We start from the raw sequence: 26,655 nt of genomic DNA, 5'->3' as shown, positions 1-26,655 counted from the left end.
GATTTATTTTCCTTATGCTAGTGCATATTTGTTAATTTTTTTCTTTTTCTTTTCATTGGGGTGAGTGAGGAGAGAAAAATAGATATTTGTTCATTGAAAAAAATTAAAAATAAAGAATTCAGAGAAGCATAGCAAGACATGATGTGATGAAGAGTGAAGTAAGCAGAACCAAGGAAATAACCAACAGTAAATGAAAAGGATAACAACAAATCCCATCTGCCCCCACCAAACTGAATGCTGGCAGTGTCTTCCTTCCCCAAATAGGAGATGAAAAAATGTACCTCTTTCCCTTCTTTGGAGAGATGAAGGGACTATGGGTGCGGAACATTGCAAATACTTTCATACTCACTTGATATATGAAATTTATTAAACTGTTTCCTCTTTCCCCGTAATTTCTTTTTTTCTTTTTTTAGTTATAAGGATTGATGAGTAAGGGGAAGGGGAGATACAGATGGAAATGACTGTAAAAACAACATATCCATCAAAATCTTTATTAAAGTAGCAATATACAAATTTTGTGTCTCAGCTTTTAAAAATGAACTATAGAACTATAATTGCTGATCTTGAATCATCTTTCTTATTTGTTTGATTTCATAACCTTTCCCAGATGCTGAATGATCTGTTTATTTTTTATTAAAGTGAATTAAAATTATTTTGAGAATTTTTTAAAGCTAGTTATTTTCTCATCCTAGAAGTAAAAATATTCTTCTACATGCAAAATAAGCACCTAACTTGTCTTATTTTGGATCAGTTATACTAACATTTATTTAGAATATACCAATTTCTTGTAGTTCTTTAGCCTTTTTCCTTTTGTTGTGTTGAATATATTGTTCATGCAGAGGATACCTGTGGCTTAATCACCAAATGTATTCAATTTTCAGTGCGTCAGGCACCATGTCAACCTGTAGGGATATCACGACAGAATCATTCTAAAGGGAGAGACATATACTTAAAGAAACACATTATATTATAGAATATGTTCAAAATAGATCCAGAGTAATTTTTAGAAGGCGTGCACTATTAGTGAGATTTGGAAAAGGTTCATGTAGAAAGTGGGCTTAAGCACATAAAGATAATTAGGGATTCCAAGAGATGAAAGTAAAGAGAGTATATTCTAGGCAGGGAAGGACAGTTGGTACAAAAGTCCTAAAGTGGAGAGAGATGTGAAAAACAAAGTCCTCCAATACTGCTGTACTGTAGCTTGTGTAGAGGGGAATAATATGTAAGAAGGCTAGCAAAGTAAAAATAGGCCAGGTTGTGAAGAATTTTGAATGCTAAACAGAAGAGTTTATATTTGATCCTAAAGGTAATAAGGTGCCACTGGGGTTTGAGTGGGAGGGATGACATGGTTAGACTTGTACTTTAGGATAATACTTTGGGCAGCTATGTGCAAGATGTTTAGGAATTAGAAGAAACATGAATCAAATTAAAATAGACTAGGTGAGAGGTAATAAGGATCTCTGAATTAACATAGTGGCTGTGTAGAGTGAATGTATGTAGAAATTTGGCAGTTATTTGGCTAGGTGACACAATGATTAGAGTATGAGATTAATAAATAAGATCTGAATGTGAATCTTACCACAAACACTTATTAGTTGTATTATTCTGAACAAGTTAAGTTACCTAAACTATCTGTAAATTTCCTTATCTGTTAAAAAATAAAATAAAAAGAGGATAATAATAGCACCCACTTCACAGGATTGTTGTGAAGGTCAAATGAGTTACTATTTGGAAAGCACTTTGTAAACCTTAAAACGCTAAAATAAGTGTTGTAGTGGTGAAGATGATGATGATGACGACTTGAGGTTGTGTCCTTGATAGTAATGAGGAAGTTTAGAAAAGGGATGGATTTGGGGGTAGAATGAGTTTTGTTTAGGTTTTATAAGTTTAAGATGCCTGTGAGGCATCCTGTTCAAAATTTCCAATAGTGAGGGACTAGAGCTCAAGAGAGACACTATAGTTGGATATACAAATATGGATAAAATTGAGCATAGAGCTAATAATTAGGGACCTGATAAAGTTACCATGTTAGAGAGGAGAGAGACTTCAGAAACACCTAGCATAGCAGACATAACATTGAGGAACATTCAAGAGAGAGGAGAATTAACAAATATTAATGCTATAAAACACAAGAGAGCATCCAGGAGGAGGAGGTAGTCAGTATTGTTAAATACTGCAGAGTTCAAAGAAGATGAGAATTGAGGTGTGATCTTTAGATTTGACAGTGAAATGCTCATTTGGTAGCTTTGGAGAAAGAAGTTTTAGTTGAGTGATGAGATCCTTACCCTTTATGCTGTTGCTAAAACTGGGAAATATGAAATGACATTGAACTGATTTTTGTCTTTTCATATGGCATATTTATTTGCTGGAACTCTCTTTGAAAACAGGATAGCTGCTAACTATACCAGATGATGCCTTTATGAGTGAGGGAAGGTGTCCTTGTCCCTGTTTAGACTAAGGTTCTCTTAAATTTTCTATTGAGTGGGAAACTAGGGGTAACATGAAAAAAGCCTAACTTAGGGATAGAATTTTGAAGGCATAGTTTTGAGGTTCTTGGCTAGTCTAAAGAAGAGAGAGCCTCTTTCGTTTAGGGCAGAATTAACCATTCCTATCAGATGCCAGGAAATTTGCTTCCAGAATCATGGATAGAAAAATCTGACTGAGTAAAAGAGGGAAGAAATATTTATACTTTTGTGCTGAAACATTGGAATCTTCATAGGAAGACGAAAGAAAACACAAGACTTAGGAAGCCAGATAGGTAAATTGCTTTCCAGACCTGACCAGTAAACATGGGTTTGGATAGACCCTGTTACAGGTTAAAAGTACTAGGAAACCCACTAGTTCTCCCATGTCACATCTCAGGAACCAGTCCTTAATTTGCATGGCATCGACCAGGGGCCAGTGCTTGTAGGATCAATTTCAGTACTCTTGGAAGTTGTTTTCAACTTCCTTTCTCTGAGGGCCTGTCTATCCCTGCACATCTCACAGGTAAAGGGTCTCCAAGTCCTTGATTGATTACATCAAAACAAAGGGAGTGGAATTCCCTTCTCACAATTTCTTTAAAGAGTAGCTATTAAGGGGGCAGCTGGGTAGCTCAGTGGATTGAGAGCCAGACCTAGAGATGGGAGGTCCTAGGTTCAAATCTGGCCTCAGCCACTTCCTAGCCGTGTGACCCTGGGCAAGTCACTTGACCCCCATTGCCTAGCCCTTACCACTCTTCTGCCTTGGAGCCAATACACAGTATTGACTCCAAGACGGAAGGTAAGGGTTTAAAAAAAAAAAGAGTAGCTATTAAGTATATTGTATAGATCAGGTTTCCTCAATTGTTTTTCTTTGTAATGATGGACGTTGGGTTGGGGAGAAAGAATACTAGGAAATTACTGTGGCATAAAAAATGCATCAATTAACTTCTTTTTTTGTCTTTTTAAAAATTAATTAATTTTTGAGATTAATTTATTTAGCCAATTTAGAGCATTATTCCTTGGTTAAAAGAATTACATTATTTTCCTCCATCCTCTCCCCCCACCCTTCCTGCAGCGGATGCGCAATTTCATTGGGTATTACATGTGTCCTTCATCAGAACCTATTTCCATGTTGTTGGTGTTTGCATTAGGATGTTCATTTAGAGTCTACATCCCCAGCCATATCCCCTGAACCCATGTATTCAAGTAGTTGTTTTTCTTCTGTGTTTTTACTCCCACAGTTTTTCCTCTGAATGTGAATAGTGGTTTATTTTATTTTATTTTTTTTGTAGATCCCTCCCAGTTGTTCAGGATCACTACGTTGCCACTAATGGAGAAGTCCATTTCGTTCAATTGCACCACAGTGTATCAGTCTCTGTATATAATGTTCTCCTCCTTTCGCTCTGCATTAATTCCTGGAGGTCATTCCAGTTCCCATGGAATTCCTCCACTTTATTATTCCTTTGAGCACAATAGTATTCCATCACCGACAGATACCACAATTTTGTTCGGCCATTCCCCAATTGAAGGGCCTCCCCTCATTTTCCAATTTTTTGCCACCACAAAGAGCGCAGCTATGAATATTCTTGTACAAGTCTTTTTTCCTTATTATCTCTTTGGGGTACAATCCCAGCAGTTCTATGGCTGGATCAAAGGGCAGACAGTCTTGTAGTGCACTTTGGGCATAGTTCCAAATTGCCCTCCAAAATGGTTGGATCAATTCACAACTCCACCAACAATGAATTAGTGTCCCCACTTTGCCACATCCCCTCCAGCATTCATTACTTTCCTTTGCTGTCATGTTAGCCAATCTGCTGGGTGTAAGGCGATACCTCAGAGTTGTTTTGGTTTGCATCTCTCTGATTATAAGAGATTTAGAATACTTTTTCATGTGCTTATTAATAGTTTTGATTTCTTTAACTGAAAAGTGCCTATTCATGACCCTTGCCCATTGGAGAATGGCTTGATTTTTCTTGTACAATTGGTTTAGCTCTTTATAAATTTGAGTAATTAGACCTTTGTCAGAGGTTTTTGTTATGAAGATTTTTTCCCATTTGTTGCTTTCCTTCTAATTTTGGTTGCATTGGTTTCATCAGTTAACTTATGAAAGTAAATGCCTAACCTTTCAAATCCCCCAATCACTTATTAGATGTTCAAAAAAGCCAGGTCAATGTCAATCAGTAAACATTTATTAAATACCTGCAATGCGCCAAGCACTGTGCTAAACTCTAGGAATACAGAAAGAGGTAAAGGATGGGCTCTGCCCTTAAGGAGCTCAGATTTTTAAAAAATATTTGCTCATTTCACCTAGATTATCATATTTATTGCCATATAATTGGGCAAAGTAGCTCTTAATAATTTTCTTAATTTCCTCTTCATTAGAGGTGAGCTCACCCTTTTTATTTTTTATTTGCTTCTTTTTGATTATATTTATTTATCAGTATTTTATCTATTTTATTTTTTTCTAAGTACTAGCTCCTAGTTTTATGTATTTATTAAATTTCCCTTCTGTCTTGGACTCAGTACCAAAGCACCTTGGACCTCCCATCTCTAGGCCTGGCTCTCAATCTACTGAGCCACCCAACTGCCCCCTCCTAGTCTTCTTTATTAGTTCAATAGTTCTTTTACTTTCAATTTTATTAATTTCTCCTCTAATTTTTAGGATTTCCAATTTAGATTTTATCTGATTATTTTTGTTCTCTTTCTAAGCCCAATTCATCAATCTCCCTCTCTATTTTTTTGGTATAGGCACTCAGAGATACACATTTTCCCCTGAGAATTGCTTTGGCTGCATCCCATAGATTTAGATAAGTTGTCTTCTTATTGTCATACCCTTCAGTGAAATCAGCAATGGTTCTTATGATTTGGTTTTTGACCCACCAGTTTTGAAGAATTAGATTATATAGTTTTAATTAATCTTAAATTTGCCCCTCATTCTGAAAACGTGCTAACAATGTATCAAAAGCTGCAGAGAGGTTAAGGAAGTGAAGATAGAAGAACCATTTGATTTGGCAACTTAAGAAATCATTACTAATTTTTAGAACAGTTTGATTGGAATGGCAAATTTGGAAGCTACATTGTAAGGATTTAAGAAGAGAGTGGAAGGAGAGAAAGTGGAATCATAGATGGAATTTTCAAGATGTTTTGTCATAAAGTGCAAATGAGATGTAGAATGATAGTTATCAGGGGTGACAGGATCAAATAAAAGTTAAAAGTTTTCTAAAGATGGAGGAGAAATAGGCATGTTTTTGTAAGCAGTAGGGAAGTAGCCAGTAGATATTGAAAGTTTAAAGATAAGTGGAAGATTGGGGATGATAAAGGGTACAGTTTGCTGAAAGAGATAGAATGGAATAGGATCACTTGAAGAGGGATTAGCCTTGATAAAGAGTAAGAAAGATGAGAAAGGGAGCTCATTGCAAATTGGACTTTGTTTTTTCTATAAAATAATAGACAAAGTTCTTAGCTGAGAGGGTGAGGAGAGAGGGGGAGTCATGAGAATTTTGAGGAGAGATGAAAAGGTTTGGAAGAGTTGCTATGGTGACTGGAATGTGTTCATAAGGTAGTTATAGAAAGACTGCTTAGTAACAGTGAGGGTCTAGTTGAGGTTATGTAACATAAATTTGTAGTGGACCCTTTTAGAATGATTCTGTGATTTTTCTCCACTTTCATTCAGCAGGATGTGTGTAGGATAGAGGAAGTGACCTAAGACTTAGCTGGGTATAATTGGCAAAATGAATGAGGCCGTGCAATTCAGGGAGAGGAGGAAAATGTGGAATTGGATTGGTCCACCAAAAGGGTCAAAATGAGGTAAAGATCCCAGAGGATATGGCCTGGGAGAGATTTAAGTGATTTGTTTAAGGGATTGGAGGTCACAAAAAGTAGGGTTTTGTTAGGGAATATAGAAGATGTAAGAAACTGATTGTAGTTAGATTAGATATGGGGATTTTGAAATTTTCGAATGTGGAAATGGTACATTTGTGGGTGATGGTAAGACCAAGGAAATGATTATGTGCATGGGGCTAAAGTGGTGGAGTAGAGAAAGGAGTTCATGTGAATGGAGCAGGTTGAAGAACTGAGTATTGTCTGGATGTTTGAGAGAGAGTCGTTCTGTAGAAGTCTCCTAGAAGACAGGAGTTGAGGAGGAGAGAAAAATTGTGAACCCTGTGCCAAACTCATTGAGGAAAGAAGAGGAATGACCCAAAAATGTGAGACAACTACCAGAATTTTGTTTGGGGTACATATAAATAGCATGAACAAGAGGTTACTAAGTTATGGTGATAGGAAGAGAACTTAGAAGTGGTCAAAGTGCCCTGAGAGCTGAGTGAAATAAGTGAAGGTGCAGCCAGTACTTGAAAGAGTAACCAAGGGAGACCATCATCAGAGGGAAACCAAGTTTCAGTAAAAACTAGTAGGTGTGAGAGGAGAACATTTAGAATGAAGTTTGTTACCTATGGAACAGGTGATTCCTCAGGTACTGTGAAAAGGCCAAGTGGTATTTAGTTAACTTTGGGACTGCAGGGTTAGGGGAAATGAGAATAAGAAATCAGGAGGGGTGGGGTAGGGAAATGGTCTGTAGAAGGTGACCTCCAGGGGTTCAGAATCACTGGAATGTGTGAAGAGGTATGATCAGATGTGAGAATGTTTATCATTGCTTTGGGAGTCTGGAGATTGAGTTGAAGGTAAAATGGAAGGCAAACGGTCAGATGATCAGATGGAACATCCTGTTTCTTACCTCCAAAGGGTGAAGATTAGGCAGGAAAGGGGCACCACAGGAGATGAAACTCTACTCTGTATGGTAGAAGAAAAAAGTTTTATTTCCTACCAACTTTCCTTTTCCTCTTCCCTCAAGGAACAGGCTCAGTATGAGACGGAATGCCTGAGGTCAAAGAGAGGTTGCTTCTTTTTGCATCAGAGGTTCTGCACACAATGACTGAGATTGAGCAGGCTGCAGGAAGTTTAAATTGCCTTGTGCTGGCACAGATGGAAGTTGCTGTTTGGGGGCAAAAGGAAGATTCTTGACCTGGCTCTATGGAGCTCCACTTCTCACCTGAGCTGGCTGGAAATCAGGTAGCAGCAGGAAGTGTTAACCCCCTGTTAAGAGGGAAGTCTTTTTGGGGACAGATAGAAGACTCTCAATCAGGCCCCTTACTGCTTTCACTTTAGGGGGCCATACTATATCCAGCAGGAGATGGAAGACTCAAGGCTATGGCCAGAGAAAGGTTTCTCTCATCTGAGACTGGAAATCAAATAGCAACAGGAAGTGACTGACTCAATGTGTCAAAGATACCACTGATGAGAAGCCATTGATCTCAAACCTGTCTGAAAAGTGCCTGCATATTAGAAAGTAAATTGAAATCAGAATGATTATGGTCTCATTTAGTAGGACAAAATGGAGAGAGAAGAGGACAGATGTGGAATATCTGTTATTGTCTATTGTAATAGTATGAGGCAATTGGCAGTGGGGAAAGAGGAGATAGATTGGATACAGGTGATATGGAGATGGAATAGATAGAATCTGTTAATTTGACAGAGTTCTTTTCATAACAGCCTCATTTGGAGCTGTCCTTTTTCTCCCTCTATGTCTTTTGTTTTTGTCAGTCCCTTAGCTTTTTCTCAGCTCATCCCAGTGTCAGGTCAAAGTCATATCTAAAATTGAAGAAAAAGCATTGGTGAAATTGAAGGGAGATAAAACCCCTCAGAGCTGTTCCACTTTCTCCTCCTACACTGAAATCTTTTTCCTAGTATTACTACCTACAGGCCCTGCTTTAGATATTTTCATTTGAAAAGAAGAAAGAATCTTGAAAAATAGCATAAGTTTTCCTTAAAAATGGTGATGAATCTTATATTAACTATTACTAAAGGCCTACCATTATCTTTTTTTTCTTCCCAGAAGAGATAGGGAGAGGGAGGGAGAAGGGAGATGGTGTGGGTGGGTGTTGAGGGAGGTACAAAAAAGGAAGCATTTATGGAATGGACAAACCAATTCCAAATTAAGATTTGTAAAGGGAAGCAATTTTTTTAGGAGCTTAAGAGCACAGGAAATTTAAGCCTAACTCTTTACATTTTTTTATTCTTTGAGACTTTTAGTTTTCTTGAAACTTTGTCAGTTTTTCCATGTTTTACCTGTTTTTTAAATTGTTATTGATGATCCTTAGGAAATTCCTAGGGCTTATTTAGGGGGCAGTTAGGTGATTCAATGGACAAGAGGCCCTGGGTTCAAATCTGTCCTCAGACACTTCACAGCTGTGTGATCCTGGACAAGTCACTTAACCCCCATTGTCAAGCCCTGTGATGGTGAGCCTATGGAATGCATGCCAAAGATGGAACACAAAGGTCTGTGGACATATGTGCCCTTACCTGCCATAATTAGTTCCTAGAAAGGCAGAGGGACTTGGGCAGAGCTACTCCTTTCCCCCTCTCCACTGCGCCTCCTTGCCTCTCTGGCCAGCAGCCCAATTGAACCGATTCCTCTCACTCCTGTATAGAGTGCTTGGGCAAATCCCCTCCCTTTTTCCTGCCCTTTTTGGAGTAAGGTGGCAGAACATATCATATAGTCTGGGAGGGGGTTTCATGGCACGGAGTCTCCAAAAGGTGCACCATCACTAGTCTAGCCTTGGATCCAATTATAGAGTATTATAAGGGGTTAAGACTTTCAGTATCAAGAGGAGGAAAGAGTGGAGAACCCCACCTTCTCAAAGCAGGGTACAGGGGAGACAGCTGATGTTTCAGGGTTGACTCAGAGAGAGGAGAGGGGGTTTGAAGATTTTCCCCTCTCCTTAACTTAGCTACTTTCCCCAATTTGCTCTTGTCCCTCTTGTCTCCCCTCCACTACTCTAGACCAAAGGGTCTCCTTGTGATCTGTTCACTCACATTCATCTTGGGGAACAGATAACCTTTAATGTCAACTCAATCAGGTAATACTAGCACTGAAAGAATGGGAAAGAGAAGTGGGGGAAAAGGGGGGTCCCTGTCTCTATCTGAAACACTTTTTCTCTTTCCTTGAGTTTGGGGGGGAGGAACTCAGGCCTTGGCAGCTTGAGGCCCCTGAGAAAAAGTCAAGTTGACTCACCCCTGGGCAACAGGAGCTGAGGTAAAGTCTGCTCAGGTTTCTCCTCAGAAAGTCCCTTCAATTGGGAAGTGTTGGGGGGAAAGATTTCCAGTCACCAGCAGGAAAAGCGGGTAACCCTCAGGAGAAAGTCTTTTCCCACCTTCTGTCTTTGGCTTCTCAAGACTGAGAGGCCAAATCCTCTCACAGCCAGAATCTTCTCCTCCTCAAGATTCCAAACTCCTGGGGCCCCTCCTCCATCGATGGGATTGGTTTCACATGCTCTTCAGCCTGGCACTTTTCTTATGTACCAGCCTCTGTCACAGTATTGAGTCCAATATAGAAGGCAATGGTTTAAAAAAAAAAGATGCTTATTTAAAAAATGGAAGAATCTGGGAGATGCATATGTTACATCAGATTGGAACTTTCAATGCATTTTTAAATAGAAACGTCGTTTTGAATGGTCTTTAGGGTTAATAATAATAGGAAATATCTGATTCCATATTTTAATCCAAGACCTCCCTTCTCTAGATCTGACTCATTCCACTGAGCCACCTTGCTGCCCCTGGCTCCCAGTTAGCTTTATATGATGTTAATTATCATTATTCATTAATTCACTGAATTATTAATTTATTTCTTTGTTCTTTGTCAAATCACCCAAGAATCTACCATGTTTAAACACTTTATTCTATTGGAAAGTATGTTTCAATGAAAAACAGTTGCTATATGGAACACAGCTCATTCGTAAATTTGAGGCTGCCTTTTCTCATATTTTGTCCTATACTTTATATCAGTTAGTCTTATATCAGTGGAGATAATGGATTCATTGAGAGCTATTTAAATATTCTTGCTTTGCAACCAAATTATTAATTTCTTGAGCCTAGGAACTATATCTCAATACAATGACCTTGCTATTAGTGGCAAATGTCATAGACCTGTGTTAGTGAAGGTGTGGCACATGTGTCATGGAGTGCTGGAGGGACTGCTCCATTCCTGTCTCCACCACACCCGAGGACAATTTTTACATACTCTGACCAGCATCGTGAACACATTTGCTGTCTGGGGGTAATGTGAGGGGCTCATAGGCAGCTTGAAGGTGCAGTTTGGGCACGCAAATTCTAGAAGGTTCCCCATCGCTGTCCTAGACTATGACTAAATTAGAGAATGACATGCTGAATTCAAATAAGACTTCTGACACTCATTGAAGGCAGGAACTCTTCCCCCCTTCTCCCCCCATTTGTTTGTATTTCATTGCACTTGGCACAATACATTGCACATAGTGGGTTTAATAAATGATTATTGATCTGACTTAAAGGAAAAAGAAGTATTTATGATGAAAATGAGGGAGTGAAAAGATTCTAGTCCTTTTCTAGGACTTAGTAGGAAGCCAAGGAGACATGAGAGTTTTTAAACACCTAGAGAGATTCTTTGAATTGTGACTAAGGGCTGAGAATGGGACAAACCTTTAGTAATAGAGGACAAAAACATTTTCAGTACTTACACAAAAAAACCCAATGTAATAATGCAACCAGTAGAATTGACAGAAATGTAAAGGTAACACAAACAGTAGCAAAGTGCCGTGTACTTTCTTGGTAATGGAGTGTTCCACTAGAAATATGAAGAAAAAACTATTTCCCCAACCATTTTCTACCTCTTTTCTCCCCATCCAGCACCTAAATATACTGCCAAGCATATTGCTCAGTTAGGTAAAAAGGAAGTGGGAAGCAGAAGGCTTTGTGGGTGAAATGTTTATTAATACTTTTCTTGATCCATGTCCCCCCGAAAGGAATTATGTCTGAAGATAGGAGTGAAAGATATGTGAGGATCGTTGTGTATGTGCATGTTTGCATACATGCTCATACTTTCAGGATTGTGAGAGAGGTAAAAAGATAAGACCTGGGTTTAAGGTTCTACTATCATTGTTGTCAGTATTCTCTGAAGCAGAGTAGAAATTGAAATGTGTCAATTTGGTAATTCATGCCTTATACCTGTATTGGTGAACCTGTGGCATGCATGCCAGAGCATGCTGGACCAGGGGCCATTCATTCCCTTCTCCTCTCTACTGCACCTGAGGACATTTTTCACATAACCACTCCTTTGCCCAGCAGCCCAATGGGAGTTTTCCCTAACCCTCTCTTGTCTGGGGTTAATGGGGTGGCTCACATGTGGCAATAAGGATTGCAGTTTGGGCACTCAGTCTCTAAAAGGTTGGCCATCAATGTCCTGTAGGTGTCATAAAAGTCAAAGTAATCATGTCTGTTAGTGTATAAATTATTAAAAATAGTGACTAGAAAAATGATAGTACGGTTTTAATGTTATTAAAGTGTTTTACTTCCTGTTTCCCTGGGTCTCCTCTATGAGCTATGAAAATAAGGAAATCATTACTTGTTTCTAATTTTGAAACTTGTCACAAAGATTTATAAATCATTTGTTAGTGGATCTTTTATTAAATTGCCATTGTGTTAATTTGTATGGCAATAATATTCCAATGGATCTGTGATTGAACAAATTTGTAGACCATCTATTCCATGCCTCAGCCCATCCACTTTATCTAATCTCATTCAGTACTTGTTGGTATCTTCTAATATATCATCAACATAATATTCACACAATTTGGGTGAAGGCAGCACTTTCCTTTAGCTTTCTTGACAATTTATGTGGACCAGTGTAACACTACAGATGTCCATCTCTTATCCCTTGTTCTTGATACATGAATGACCCATCTCTTCTTGTCACATATTTTGATGTTCCCTGCTTTGTAGTCATATAGTATTATTTTAAAAAGCATGTTAATATTAAGTCATGAGATTTTATTTGAGAGAAGTTCACAATGCTATGGAATTTCCCAAGTGGAATCTAGCCCTTCTCTTTTCACCTGTTGATTTTTGAGTCTAGTTTACATTCTACCTCCAGTGTCCACTCACATTATTTTCTGATGTTATCAGTACTGTCAAGTTGACCATACTGTTGTGTATCAGAACCCGAACAATTTGTAATTCTCTATTCACTTAGTGTAGATAATCGTGTTGATTTCTAGGTAATTAAATATCTTCAAAAACTCTTTAATGTTTCAGGCTTGAAATTATCAGCATAATGTAATCAGCAAGGAGAGCCTTTGAAGACCTTCACTTTAAGTCTGAATTCTGTTGGATATATTCGTGATTGGCAAAAAAACCTTTGGCAGGCATGCTAGTCCCCATTTTTTGCCTTGCTTTAAAATAGTAATAATTGGGATAATAAGAATTTTCTGTTGATTGAAGAAGCTTATATGCACTTGATATACATGAGAAAGAACGTCAGTCTTTTTTAAAAGAACCAATTAAAAAAAATTCAACAAATAATAAGCACCATTAAATCTTTTATTCTATGAACTTTTAAATTGTGTGACAATATAAAGATGTATAATATCTGGAAGAGCAAGGATGCCCACCTTATGACTAGATTATTCTCATACAGACCTTGCTCTAATACTTCTGTCTAGTATTTGAAGAAACCTGGCTTTCCATAGAAGACAAAGCATTAGTATTTTTCTTCAGAATTTAATGTTCCATCTTTCAGTCCACTGGAGGGAGATATAGACTTACTCTTTGCCTTTTACTGCTACTTATACATTTTCTCCTTAGTTCCATCACTGAGCAGGCTTTTTTCTTTATAGTATTACTCCTAGATATCACCCTTTCCAGCTACTAGTAACAATAGTTCTCCTTTCCCAAAGAGTTCTTACTGACATGGTCATTCTCTCTAACTAGTCCCTGTCCTTATGTTAGAAATAAGTTATACATATTGATATCTCTTTAAACATAGGCTTCCCTGTTCTTCATCCTTAGCTCTTACATCCTTATTCTACCTTGGTCACCTACAAGAGTGATTATACCCCTTATCTTAACCTCACTGACAAGTATTCCTATTCAAAACTGAAATTCCTTTGTCCGACCACAACCTTCTGCCATTCATAGATCTGGGAATCATTTGGACAGAAATGATAGTTCTGTGTTCACCTAATTTACTTATAGTTTCCTTCTTTATATATTCAATATATTCATTCACCCATTCTGAGTTTATTTTGGTGTAGGGTGTGAGAGTTGATCCAAACCTAATCTCTCCCATACTGCTTTCCAATTTTCCCAGCAGTTTTTATCAAATAGTGGGTTTTTGTCCCAAAAGCTGGGATCTTTGGGTTTATCATAGACTGTCTTGCTGAGGTCACTTACCCCAAGTCAATTCCACTGATCCTCCTTTCTGTCTCATAGCCAGTACCGAACCGTTTTGATGACCACTGCTTTGTAGTATAAGATCTGGTACTGCTAGGCTACCTTCCTTCACACACATTTTCTTTTTTTCATTATTTCCATGGATATCCTTGATCTTTTGTTCTTCCAAATGAACTTTGTTTTTTTCTAATTCAGTAACAAGTTTTTTTGGTATTCGATGGGTATGGCACTAAATAAGTAAATAAGTTTGGGTAGGATTGTCATTTTTATTATGTTAGCTCATCCTACCCATGAGCTATTAATGTTTTTCCAATTATTTAGATGTAGTTTTAATTGGGTGGAAAGTGTTTTGTAGTTATGTTTATATAGTTCCTATGTTTGTCTTGGAAGATATATTCCTAAGTATTTTATATTGTCTAGGGTGATTTTAAATGGGATTTCTCTTTCTAATTCTTGCTGCTGAGATGTGTTGGAAGTATATAGAAATGCTGATAACTTATGATGGGTTAGCTTGTTGATAAGTAACATGTCAAAAAAGTCTAACAAAAGACAGAAAGGATGCAATGTAAGTGATTTGAGAGACTTCCTGGAAAATGGAGTTTTGATCTGGGTCTTAAAAGAGGTTTCTAGCTTTCTAGAGTTAAAAGAAACAGGCATTTAAGCTAGAGAGAGTCAACAATATTTTTTGTACCACTGTAGATACAAGTACTATGAATGAAACAAATCTGGCAAGGAGCTTAAATTCTAATGAATATAACATAACATAAACTTTTGTTTTCTTTTAAACAAACAATATATGGGGTCAGAATATATTTTGGAGATAGAAACTTTTCCAGCTTAATAGGACAGGCTTCAGGTCATTACAAATTATAGAGATAGTCCAGCACTGCTTTAGGCAAATATATATTTATGGGTTTTTTTTTTAAAGCACTCTAGAAGAAGGAATGTTAATGAATCATGGGAAATTTGAGGACAGCACAACACTATAGATTGAGAATACTGAGACCATTCAAATCTCAATTTGTGCAGAGGAAGCCCTCCACAGAATCTGAAATTATATTGGAAATATAAATCTTGAAGAAGGCACCAAATTTATTTACCAGGCAATAAAACTGTTTAGTGATGTACTTGTCAGCAAAATGGGAAACAAATCAAGAATCTCCACTTTTATAAAACTGATGGAGTATTGCTATAAGCTGCTGATCTAATTAATGGTCTATAAAGTTATCTGTAAAGCTCTCTAATCTCCTTAAGCCCCAGACCTTCATATCACAGTTCTGAGAGTTTTCTTCAGTATCTCCTACTGTTCAAGAGACAGAACTAGATTATCAAAATTAAATTCTAGGACCTAACCTGTTCATCAGCATCAAAGTGTTATGCTCATCACATGACCAATATTCTGAAATTAGCATATACAAAGAATGAGTGACTGTAGACTACTCAAATAGCTACTCAATAGAGAATTATAAAAAATTTATAGACCAGTTTCATTAAATATAGGTGCAATAATCCTAAGCAACATACTAGCAAGGAGAGTACAACAATACATTACAGAAATTCTATGTCATGACCAATCAGTAATTATATTAAGAATGCAAGGATGGTTTAAGGAAAACTATCAACATAATTGATCATTTTTAAAAAATCATATGATATGTCAATAGATGTAGGAAAGGCTTTTGATAAAATAAACACTCATTCCTATTAAAAACACTGGCAAGTAAAGGTATAAATGGAGTTTTTCTTAAAATGATATGAAGCTTCTACCTAAAACCATCAGCAGGTGTTATTTGTAAAGGGGACAAACCAGAAATCTTCCCAATAAAATCACAAGTGAAATAAGGATGCCTATTATCACTAATATTATTTAACAGAGTATTAGAAATCCTAACAATAGAAATAAGAGAAGAAAAAGAAATGGAAGGAGTCAGAATAGGCAAAGAGGCAATAAAAGTATCTCTTTTTGAAGATGATATGATGGTATATCTGGAAAATTTTGAAATTAATTGAAACTCAAAAAATTTAGTAAAGTAGCACAATATAACAAACCCATATGCATCACATTTTATGTGTTAGCTTACAAAGGCCTGCAAGAAGTGTGAACTTTAAAATTACTCCACCCTACTTAGACAGTACTTTAGGGGAAGATAAAGTTGTAATCTCCTGATTGAACAATGAAAGTACTTAGTTCTCATCTTATATAGTGAAGCTAGACTGGGTTAAGCCAAGTCTATTTTTAGACCTTAATACAAAAAGATGTTAAGTATCTATAAAGGTTAAATTAATCACAAAAAAGAACAAGTAACTAACAAGGTGAACTTAACAAAGAAGTGTTAAGTAACTCAAAAATCTAATCAAAGAAAGTGAGAACTAAAGAATGGTCAGTCCTGGAGAAAAGCATCTGCTGTGATTGGCAAAAGATCTTTAAAAAGAGGTCTATATGAGCAGTCTGAGAGTTCAGTTCAGGTGTGGAACTCAGCCTGGAGGAGCTCCTTGAGACAGTCTCGCGGTGACTTGGGGTAAGACTGATTTCCTTTCCCTTGGGCTCAGGGAGGCCACTTTGGCCAAGGCCTTTAACTTCTGCCTGGCTCAGCCTGAGCCAGAGCAGTTTAAATTAACTCTTATTTCTCTCTCTCTCTCTCTCTCTCTCTCGGATTTTCTCTGGCGACCAATTAATTTAGATTTTTAAGTCAATGCTAAAATTATCCTTATAGAAGAGATAGGAAAAGATACTCCATTTTTTTTTTAAAAAACCCTTACCTTCCGTCTTGGAGTCAATACTGAGTATTGGCTCCAAGGCAGAAGAGTGGCAAGGGCTAGGCAATGGGGGTCAAGTGATTTGCCCAGGGTCACACAGCTGGGAAGTGTCTGAGGCCAGATTTGAACCCAGGACCTCCCGTCTCTAGGGCTGGCTCTTAATCCACTGAGCTACCCAGCTGCCCCCTAAAGATACTCCATTTAAAACAACCACAGATATAATAAAATACCTGAGAACACACCTGCCAAAACCAGGAATTATGTGATCATAATTATGAAACACTTTTTACACAAATAAAGTCAGAGCTAAATAATTGGAGAAATAGTAATTCTTCATATTAGCCAATGCAATTAAAATGACAATCCTACTTAATATACTTAGTCACTGCCATCCCAATCAAATTATCAAAAAATTATATTACTTAACTAGAAAAAACAATAATTGGTTTGGAAAAACAAAAGATCAAGAAATAGCCAAAGAATTAATGGGAAAAAATGTAAAGGAAGGAGATCTAGCAGTACCAGATTTTAAATTATATTATAAAGCAGTAATTATGAAAAGTATTTGGTACTGGCTAAGAAATAAAAAAATAAGATTAGTGGAACGGAACAGACATACAACAAGCAAAAATAAAAGATCATAGTAACTTTGTATATGACAGAAGTATAGATTCAGCTAATAGAATAAGAAATCAGTATTTAGTAAAAATTTCTGGGGACAGTTTAAAAGTAGTGTGGCAGAAACAAGGTATAAACCAATATTTTTTACCTTTCATCAAAATAAGAAAACGAATGCATAAGATCAAAATGGATGCATGATCTAGACATAAAAAGCAAGATAAATTCAGGGGAACAGGGAATATATTACCCATCAGATATATGGATAGGAGAGGAATTTATGAGTAAACAAGAGATGGAGAGCATTGTAAAATGTCAAATGGATAATTTTAAGTACATTAAATTTGAAAAATTTTGTACAAATAAAATAAATGTTGCTAAGATTAGAAGGGAATCAGAAAACTGGGAAAATATTTTCATAAGAAGTCTCTTAGAGAGAGGTCTCATATCTAAGAGAACTTTGAGAACTCATCTAGAGAAGAACTTTGTCAGATTTATGGGTATAAGACCCCCCCCCCCCAATTAATTAATGGGCAAAAGATATGAACAGCAAGTTTTTGAAGAATTCCAAGTCATATGTAGATTTATGAAAAAAATGCCCCAAATCACTACTGATTAGGGAAATGCAAACCAAACCAATTCTGAGGTATCGATAACCTTGTACGTCAGATTGGCTAAAATGACAAAAGGGCAAAATGGCATTTAGAGGGGATGTGGAAAAGTGGACACACTAATACAGTTAGAGCTATGAACTGAACCAACCATTTGGAGAGCAATTTGGAATTATGCCTGAGAGTTATATAAAACTGAATACACTTAAAATAGTAGTACCATTACTTGGCATATTTTCCAAGGACATCAGGGGAAAGGGAAAAGAACCTACCTATATGTTCCAAAATATTTCTAGCAGCTCCCGTTGGGGTGACTAAGAACTGGAAATTGAAGGGATGGCCTCAAAAAATGAGATAATGAAAAGTGAAATGAGTAAAACCAAGAGAAACATATACATCTAGAGATTTAATATTCAAAGAATAACTTCTGAATATTCACCTTCAGAGAATAAGCTGAAAAATGGAAACACAGAATACATAATCTGCATATACATATCTGCTTGCCAGATGATGCCTTCTGTGGTGTGGGGAGGGGAGAAGAGGAGCTGAGATACTATGAAATAAATTCTACTTAATTAAAAATAAAAGCAAAATCCCCAAGAATTATAGCCATAAGCTAAATATAAGGAAAATACTTAAATGATTCACTGAAGTATAGCATGAAATAACTTAGCATAACTTTGCAATATCAGCTGCAAATCACTGCCCAGCCTGGGCTTGATTTATTATGAATGATTTTTTTTTTTATTCAGGTCAATGATGAATTTATAAGGTATAGTCATCCAAGTAACACTAATTACCTTAAATTAATGAGTGCCATCCCAAACCAAGAACAAACTTCACAGATGCTAAGTGGGAAGAATTGTTCTCTCTTAGTTTTTTTTTTTAGCTGTACCTACACACTAACAGACACAGGGTGTCTGACAGTGAAATCAGGGGACTGCATCTGAGTTTGCCCTTTCCCCCTTAGTTACCAAGTTTTGTGAAGTCATCTTTTAGAATATCTGTGGTCTGTTCATTCTTTTTCATTACCAAATAAAGCCACTACTCATGTCCAAACCTTCATTACCTCATACTAATGCTATTGCTATAGCCTGCTAAATGATTTATCTTGATTCAATCTCTCCCCATGTAACCAATCTTGTTTAATCAGTGTTTAATTTTTCTTAAGTGAAGTCTTGATCTTCACCTATTTTCCTGATTCCCCTTCACCTACTTTAAATAAGGCCCAAACTCCTTAGCCTTTGCATTCAAGTACTTGTATAGTCTACCCCTTCCTTACTTTTATGTGGTTTATCTACCATTCCTCTCCAGAAACTTTGCAAAACTAAACTTTATTGTTCCATGAATATACCTCACATTATTTCCTGCCTCTGAATCTTTGTCTAAGCTGTTCCTCATTTCTAGAGTGTCTCAATACCCCATTTCTCCTTGTTTTGAACAGATTTATTCAGCTACTAACTTTTCCTTATTATTCCCAGCCAGAGGTGATCTCAGACTCTTCTGAACTCTTCCAACATCTTTTGCAAATCACATAGTACTTACTATGTATTGGCTTTTATTATAGTTATCTGTATATAAACCATTTCTTTTGTATTACATGTAAAGCATTTCAGTGCAGGATTCATGTTTTATAAAACTTCATATATCTTATAGGGCCTAGCAATAACTTTCATATACTAGGCCCAAGACAAACATTTTTTGAATTAAAGGTACTTTTCATATTGTAAGGAAGGGTACAAGAGGGAAAGATGGAATTTTGCAAGAGGGGGGCTTGAGTGACAGCGATGTCAGTTGAAGAACAAAGCATCCTGGGAAAAGAGAAGAGCTCTGGGAAAGATGTAATTCTGGGCTTTTGAGCTGGGACCTCAACCAAGCAGGATGCAAGTTCCTTGCTGAGGACCTCTCCAAGAGCCATAAGGAGACCTATCGGTTTTTTGAAGCTTCTTCTGTTTAACGATACCACCAGTCTGGAGGATCAGACCCCTCAAAGCAAGGGAGCTGTGGACTCACGGGCAAGGAGAGCCTGGCTCTCCCCTTCAACCCTCTTGCACCTGTTTAGCCATTTCCTAAGTTAAATATATAATAGATAATTTGGGAAACTTAGCTAGGTTTGGGGCAGTGAAACCCAGGCCAGCTATACAGTTACCTGGGCGAGAGACCATGGTTAGGAAACAATTAAGGACACTGAGTCCCTCTTTCTATCTCCCCTACCTGCCCTTTATCTGGTCATTAAACCTTTAACTTGCAGTCAGATTTTCTATCAAGTGATTTGGCTTGGGAGCCTAGAGGAGGTATCTGAAACCAGGTTTAACAAGGAGCCATCATAACCCCCCCCTGCTGGGGCAAGGTCACTGGGAAAGCTTGTCTTCTGATCCTCTCCGTGCCAGGGAATCTTGGGTTACCTCCAGGTCTTTCTGTTAGGAGAGATCTTTCAGGTCTCCATCTCCCTTTCACATCAGGGAATCCCCTCATTACCTGTGCAGCACCTCTCAACAGCCTCACATAGGAGAGGAGAGAAGAGAGTAGGAGCCAACTCATCTAGGTTCCTATCTTTCAGCCTCTGTCTCTTGCTCAACAAGCTCTCTTTTGAAATCTACTAAGTGTCATAAAATATAGTGAAAAATACCATTATTACAGTACTCAAAAGTACTGTGATTAGGGGTAGCTGGGTAGCTCAGTGGATTGAGAGTCAGTCCTAGAGATGGGAGGTCCTAGGTTCAAATCTGGCCTCAGACACTTACCAGCTGTGTGACCCTGGGCAAGTCACTTAACCCCCATTGCCTAGCCCTTACGGAGCCAATATACAGTATTGACGCCAAGACAGAAGGTAAGGGTTTAAAAAAAAAAAAGTACCGTGATTACAATATGATGTTTTTGAAGAGTTAGAAAACTTATACATCCAAACAAATGTTGTCACCCTAAGAAAGGGCTTTTATCTAGAACATTGTTCTCAAACTCAAGTCAAGAATAAATTAGTATTGTCACTGAGATTTTGTAGAAGTTTTTTGAATGACTCTGGTGATGAAGATGGAAGTGAAAGTTAAAACATTTATAAACAGTATTCTTTCTATGTACATGTTCAGTCAAAACTCCAAATTGCCAATGACACATCTTCCTGTTTCTGTCTATACTTTTCACCTCTCCTCCCCTTCTATGGACAAATGAACCAAAGCCTAAAATCAAGATAGAACTACTACATGTAGTACTACTAGAGACCCCCACTTCCCCCTGTAGTTCATCTACTTTTAATCCATTCTAAGAAATCCTTTCCAGGACTGTGAACTTGAAAAAAATTACAAGTTATAAGTTAGTAAAATTTGTTATACAAGTGGGGGGAAAGGACTTTTTTGTAGTTTAAGGTAATACTGTGCTAAAGATAATAGGAGGCATCACAATGAAATTTCTGGTCTCTAGAATGTGGTGATCCCATCATTGGGAAACTATTCATTTACTCATTGCACTGTGTTGTTATTCAGCTTATTTCTGGAATTTCTCTTTTGTAATTTTGTTCAGAACTTGCTCCATATTCTTTTGGATATTCAATGCGGGCAGCCTTTTTTTATTCCCCTTTGAAAAGATATTCTTAAATTCAAGAAATGACCATAAGGCCTTTAGAATAAAATCTGGAGAATAAGGTAGATATTTAAGGAGGTTATTACCACCCAAAAATAGGAGGAAGAATCTTTGATCATAAAATAAAGTGATTTTAAGGCAATTTAAGGCAATTCAAAAGAGTTGATTAGTATTTAAAGTATTTTGATTAACAACAGCATTGTTGGAACAAGGCAATTATTTGAAGTCCAACATATATTCAGATCTATACATTCCATTGTGTGCCTTTTAATTAAACTATTATTGCTGCTTTATAAGATGTATCTGGCATATGAGAACAGTAAGAGTCTGTTAGTGTGCAGACATGTAGAAATGAAAATGGCATGCAAAATGTACTGGTTGTAGTAATGGGGGCATGGTGGAATATTGTTGTAGTTGTATGTATGTTTTGATGACTTGAAGAGCTAAGATATGATAGTTTTTACCAGAACTTCCCAAATTTTTTCTGTTCATGATGTCCTTAAGTGTCTCAATTTTTTCATGGCACCACTATACTAAAAGAAACACTTAACAGTTCTTTTTATTAAGTAATTAGGTCCAAACAACTTAACAAATACTTTCCTAAATAACACTACTAACGGTATGTTTTTACCTGTTGGACACTTCGTAGCTTTTCAGATCTTGGAATCAGATTGTATACCATCTCCCTCATTTCCTGTTCTACATTAAGTTTTGAGCAGTACTTGCTTTTAATTACTTCAGTAACCCTTGGTACCTTAGGTGTCCTTCAGGGCATCATTTGAGACCAGTAGCTTCAAACAATAGAAATCTGCTGTAGATTTTTGAACCAGAGAAATAAATGTTGAAAAGGTTATCCATTAGACTCATTAGACTCATTAGTTTCAGAGGTCTCCAAACTTTTTACACAGGGGGCCAGTTTACTGTTCCTCAGACTGTTGGAGGGCTGGACTATAAAAAAACAACAACTATGAACAAATCTGTGTACGGCTGTCTAGCATAGCGGAGGCTGCAGCACTGGCTGTGATGGGCCCGTCACACCTTGCACAGGCTCATCACTGCCACCACTATACCGGGCAGCAGTATACACAGTGCGGAATCCCCTCCCCCAGATCGCCCCTCACCATGCTGACATCTTCCATTATGCAGCCACGTAATCCCTTGTGCAGCACCTTGTTCTCTTTCAGTTACTCTCAGAACAAGGCACCATGCAAAGGATTATGTCACTGGAAGTAGCACTATACATGAGTGACACGGCGCTTTGCAATGCTGCCACATACAGTGTTCCTCTCATTGACCACCAATGAAAGAGGTGCCCCTTCTGGAAGTGCGGTGGGGACCAGATAAATGGCCTCAGGTGGGGCTGCACGTGGCCTGTAGTTTGGGGACCCCTGCATTAGAGGATTTCTCTGATAGAAAGATGTGAATGAAATAGTTTGAATCCATTAGTTTCCTGTCAGAATCTATTAGTTTTACTGTTTTTATGCATATAGTGAAGTAACTGTAATTGGCATTTAAATGCCTCTAAGATTTATATTATCTTTAGATAGTGCATACACCCTTACCAGAGGTTGCCAAGCTGAAAGTAGATAAATACTCTTGGGCAAATTATTGAGGTGAATTTTAAGTTCAGGTACCAGGTGAATTATATGATTTCCCTACTCAACTTAGATTCTGTTGATTCTTTATTTAAGTTATCTCATCTATATTATCTCATATGTTATATCATTTGAGTCATATAACTGTTTTGGATATTTCAGGGGACATTTTCTTATTTGACAAAGAAATAGTTAGTATATGAGGTTGTCCATTTTGGAGCTGATTTGTACCCATATTTCTTTTAACTCCAGATCTAGTGCTTTCCATGATTCAAGTCTTCTGCAAATTTAAGATAGTATTTTGTAAATGTTGAGGTAGTTAAAAGAAAAGAAAGAAGTCACAATTCAACAATTGCTGAGTGAAATCAGCAAAAAAAAAGCAATATCATAAATAATTTCCAAAGGCAGACGGAAGAAACGTGTCATAGAAGTAATTCCTTAAGTTGTAGCGGGGATAAATATCTTGTGTTTGAATTTTTTTTTTAAACCCTTACCTTCCGTCTTGGAGTCAACACTGTGTATTGGCTCCAAGGCAGAAGAGTGGTAAGGGCTAGGCAATGGGGGTCAAGTGACTTGCCCAGGGTCACACAGCTAGGAAGTGGCTGAGGTCAGATTTGAACCTAGGACCTCCGTCTCTAGGCCTGGCTCTCAATCCACTGAGCTACCTAGCTGCCCCCTTGAATTTTTAAATAGAACGCTCTACCTTAGTAGTATCCATGCATGAAAAATTATTTCAAGGTAACTTCCCATTTCTTCTAATACAATGCACCCAAAATCCTTGTTGTTTATAGTAAGTAGTTAGAGTATTCTTAAAATGCATGAAAAGAAAAAAAATTCACAAAGATTTTGAACATGAATGAGTAAAATGTTTTATTTAAAAAGTCAAGAAAACTGATCCCTTCCCCTACTTTTTTTGTTTTGTTTAGGATGGATTGGATGCTTTGGTATATGATCTGGATTTTCCTGCACTAAGAAAAAACAAAAATATTGACAACTTTTTAAGCAAATGTAAGTAATCACTATAATAAATATATATAGATAACCAATATATAATGCAAAATATAAATATAATTTTTTAATTTAAAAACTAATCTATCTTGTATAATTCATATTCTTTCTATTCTGTGGTTAAAACACTTGTTCACTAAAGCTTCCAACATATGATTAAAATCTGAAAAGAGAAGGATCATTTTATTTTATTTTTTAATATTTATAAAAGTGTATATAAAAAGATAGAACATAATGGCTAGAATAGAAGGGATTTAAAAATTGAAAACTGTTTATTTTATCCTTCTTTCATATGATTCTATCTGTACTTATCTTCTATTACAATAGATTGTTGGGTTACATCAATATTAATTAGCAATTATGTCTAAAAGATTCTTGAAAAGACCTCTTTCTAGAGGGTTGTAACATAGTCTGGGGTCTGGTGTGTATGATTTTTCAATATGGCTGAAAAACTTGTCAAAATTGGCATCAGACTCTCAAATGAAATGGATTTTATATTTAATTATGGGCTTTTTCTTATATACTCAGACATAAATACTACTTGCAGAGTTAATATGGAATTTTAACAGTTATATACCCTACTCTGTTAGAATGATTGAGACAGTGAGATAACATGGACAGAGCTCTGTGACTCAGGAAGGCAAGAATGAAAATCCTCTTGACAATAGCTGGGCAACTTCTTTCTACTTTGTTGCTTATGTGTAAAATGGGAATAATAATAGCACCTTCTTGACAGGATTTTTGTGAAGATCAAATAACATAAAAAGCATTTTGCTGCAAACCTTAAAGCTTTGTGTTACTGATTCACTTTAAATTTTTATTTAAGGTGTTATCTTTGATTTACCAGCCCTATGTAATTCCATATTTTTATATCTATTGACTGAATTATTCTCTATTTGACTATGGTGTTCCTCACCTTGTATGTTGCAAATAATCAAAAACAGTAAAGAGCTTAATCTATCTGTTCTCTGACTTTGGAATACAGACTCAAAAATAAAAATAGTCCTAATAGCTTGCATTCTATCAGGAGAGACTTAAGTATAAGTCTTCTGTTGTCTAGACTTCTATGCCATCCACTGTCCTTTTCAATAGAGACCCATGACTGTTATGACTGACTTGACTTGGAAAACACACTATACATTGCTAGCTCCCTCTTCTCTCTGTTCAGTAGCTCAGAACTCCTGTAAAGGTCATCCCATTATTTTTGCTTATTCTCCTCTTTGAAAGAGAGATGACCTTTCTTTCTAAGGCTAACTCCTATTTGTGTCCTTTATTCCATCTCTGGGAGCTTGTCTTTTTGACTTTCTCTACTGTTGCAATAGCTTCTCAATTATCTTCCGCTACCTCCTCATTCCTCTTTTCAATCCATTCTCTCCAAAGCTGCTAGAATATCCCTTCTAAATAAGTCTGACCCAGTCTGACTATGCCAGTCCTGTACAAGAATCATCAGTGCTTCTCTATTACCTCTAGGTTAAAATAAGATCTCCTCGACTTAGCATTTAAAACCCTTCCCATTTGACCCATTGACTCTCCCCTTTTTAACACTTATTTCACATTATCCCCCTTTTGTTCCAGCCAAACTGGTTTGCTAATTCTTAGAATTCAGTATTACATCTTCTACTTCCATGCTTTTGAAAAGGCTTCTGCATTTTGGAATTTATTTTCTCTCTATCATTACTACTTAAAATTCTTTAAGGTTCAGCTCAGATGCTACCTTGTACTTCATGAAGCTTTTCCTTTCCCCCCAAGTCATTAGTTTCTCTCACTTGTCAGATTATTGTCTCTTTATCTCTTTACATTCTTCATCCCTTTGTAAAATGTATGCATCTTAAGTACAGGAACTAGTTTCCATTCACAATCCAAGGTGACCTAAGCCTGAGAAGTGGAGGTCAGCTAAGTAGCCCATTCAATTTAGGGAAAGACCAAACAAGTCCAAACACCTCACCTAAAAGCACATTGAGGAGTGGAGTCTGACCCTCTTACAAATCCTCAATTCAGTAACTAAAGCATAAGAAGTAAGGAATCCAACGAAAATGACTGTGAAAAAATTTTCATAAATTTAGAATAACTTGAAGCAGAGACTGAAATGAAAAAATAGATTTACCACAAAGACTGTATGAATATCTAGAAGAAGTGATGCAAGACATAAAAAGTGAAATAGAAACTCTGGAGCAGAGAATTAGAAGGAGAATAGTTTAGTAGAGAAGGCTGTAACCCTTACCTAAATAATGAATGAGATTCCATTTTACATGAATAGAAATAATCCAAAACATTTAAGATTATTTATGGGCCAAAGACTTATGGTGCATCTAATCTGTTCAGTTCTGATAGAGCTATACTGATCAGTAATAAAGGCATAATCCTGGCTAAACATTTACTTCATAGAGTTCTCAATAGACCATCATCAATCCATGCTGAAGCCATTGACTCCATAACTTGGGTTGAAGTCAGTTCTTCTCTAGCCAGACTTCTAAATGAAGAAGAGTTGTCAGATGCCATTAGGTTCCTCTCATGTGGTAAAGTGTTTCAAGCCGATTCCATCCCAGGAGAAATCTACAGGGGTCTGCTAGTCATACAGAAGCTGACTAAAATCTTTCAGGTTATATGGCAAGAAGTTATCCCCTGGAGATCAAGGATAATGCCTTCGTTGTTCACCTCTGTGAAGGAAAAGGAAATGGTAACAGTCACAGTGGGGTCTCTCAATCATTGATGGCAAGATTCATACCAGAGTATTCCTTAATTGGCTGAGCCTTCACCCAGAAAACGGTCATC

At 37.0% G+C, this 26,655-nt stretch overlaps 1 protein-coding gene and 1 long non-coding RNA gene across 4 annotated transcripts in view; one reads left to right on the top strand and one right to left on the bottom strand.

Moving 5' to 3' along the window:
* The window catches only part of ROCK1 (Rho associated coiled-coil containing protein kinase 1), a 133,836-nt gene that overhangs the window by 23,959 nt on the left and 83,222 nt on the right, over window positions 1–26,655 (top strand). For all 3 annotated transcript variants that reach the window (XR_008917682.1, XM_056823779.1, XM_056823780.1), the window contains exon 2: window positions 23,802–23,883. Coding sequence is in view for 2 of the 3 variants with exons in the window: in XM_056823779.1 (XP_056679757.1) it covers window positions 23,802–23,883 (82 nt within the window). In the remaining variant the exon portion in view is untranslated. The remainder of the gene's footprint in view (window positions 1–23,801; window positions 23,884–26,655) is intronic.
* On the bottom strand, window positions 523–18,636 carry LOC103100685 (uncharacterized). The gene is made up of 3 exons (XR_008917683.1): window positions 18,505–18,636; window positions 9,532–9,824; window positions 523–902 (listed from the first exon to the last, which is right to left on the bottom strand). It is a non-coding gene; the product is annotated as an uncharacterized LOC103100685 (long non-coding RNA).

This window comes from Monodelphis domestica, chromosome 3, assembly GCF_027887165.1.
Source record: "Monodelphis domestica isolate mMonDom1 chromosome 3, mMonDom1.pri, whole genome shotgun sequence".
In the NCBI taxonomy this organism is placed as follows: domain Eukaryota; kingdom Metazoa; phylum Chordata; class Mammalia; order Didelphimorphia; family Didelphidae; genus Monodelphis; species Monodelphis domestica.
The sequence above is the reverse complement of the archived record's forward strand: the minus strand, read 5'-3'. Positions and strand labels throughout refer to the sequence as shown.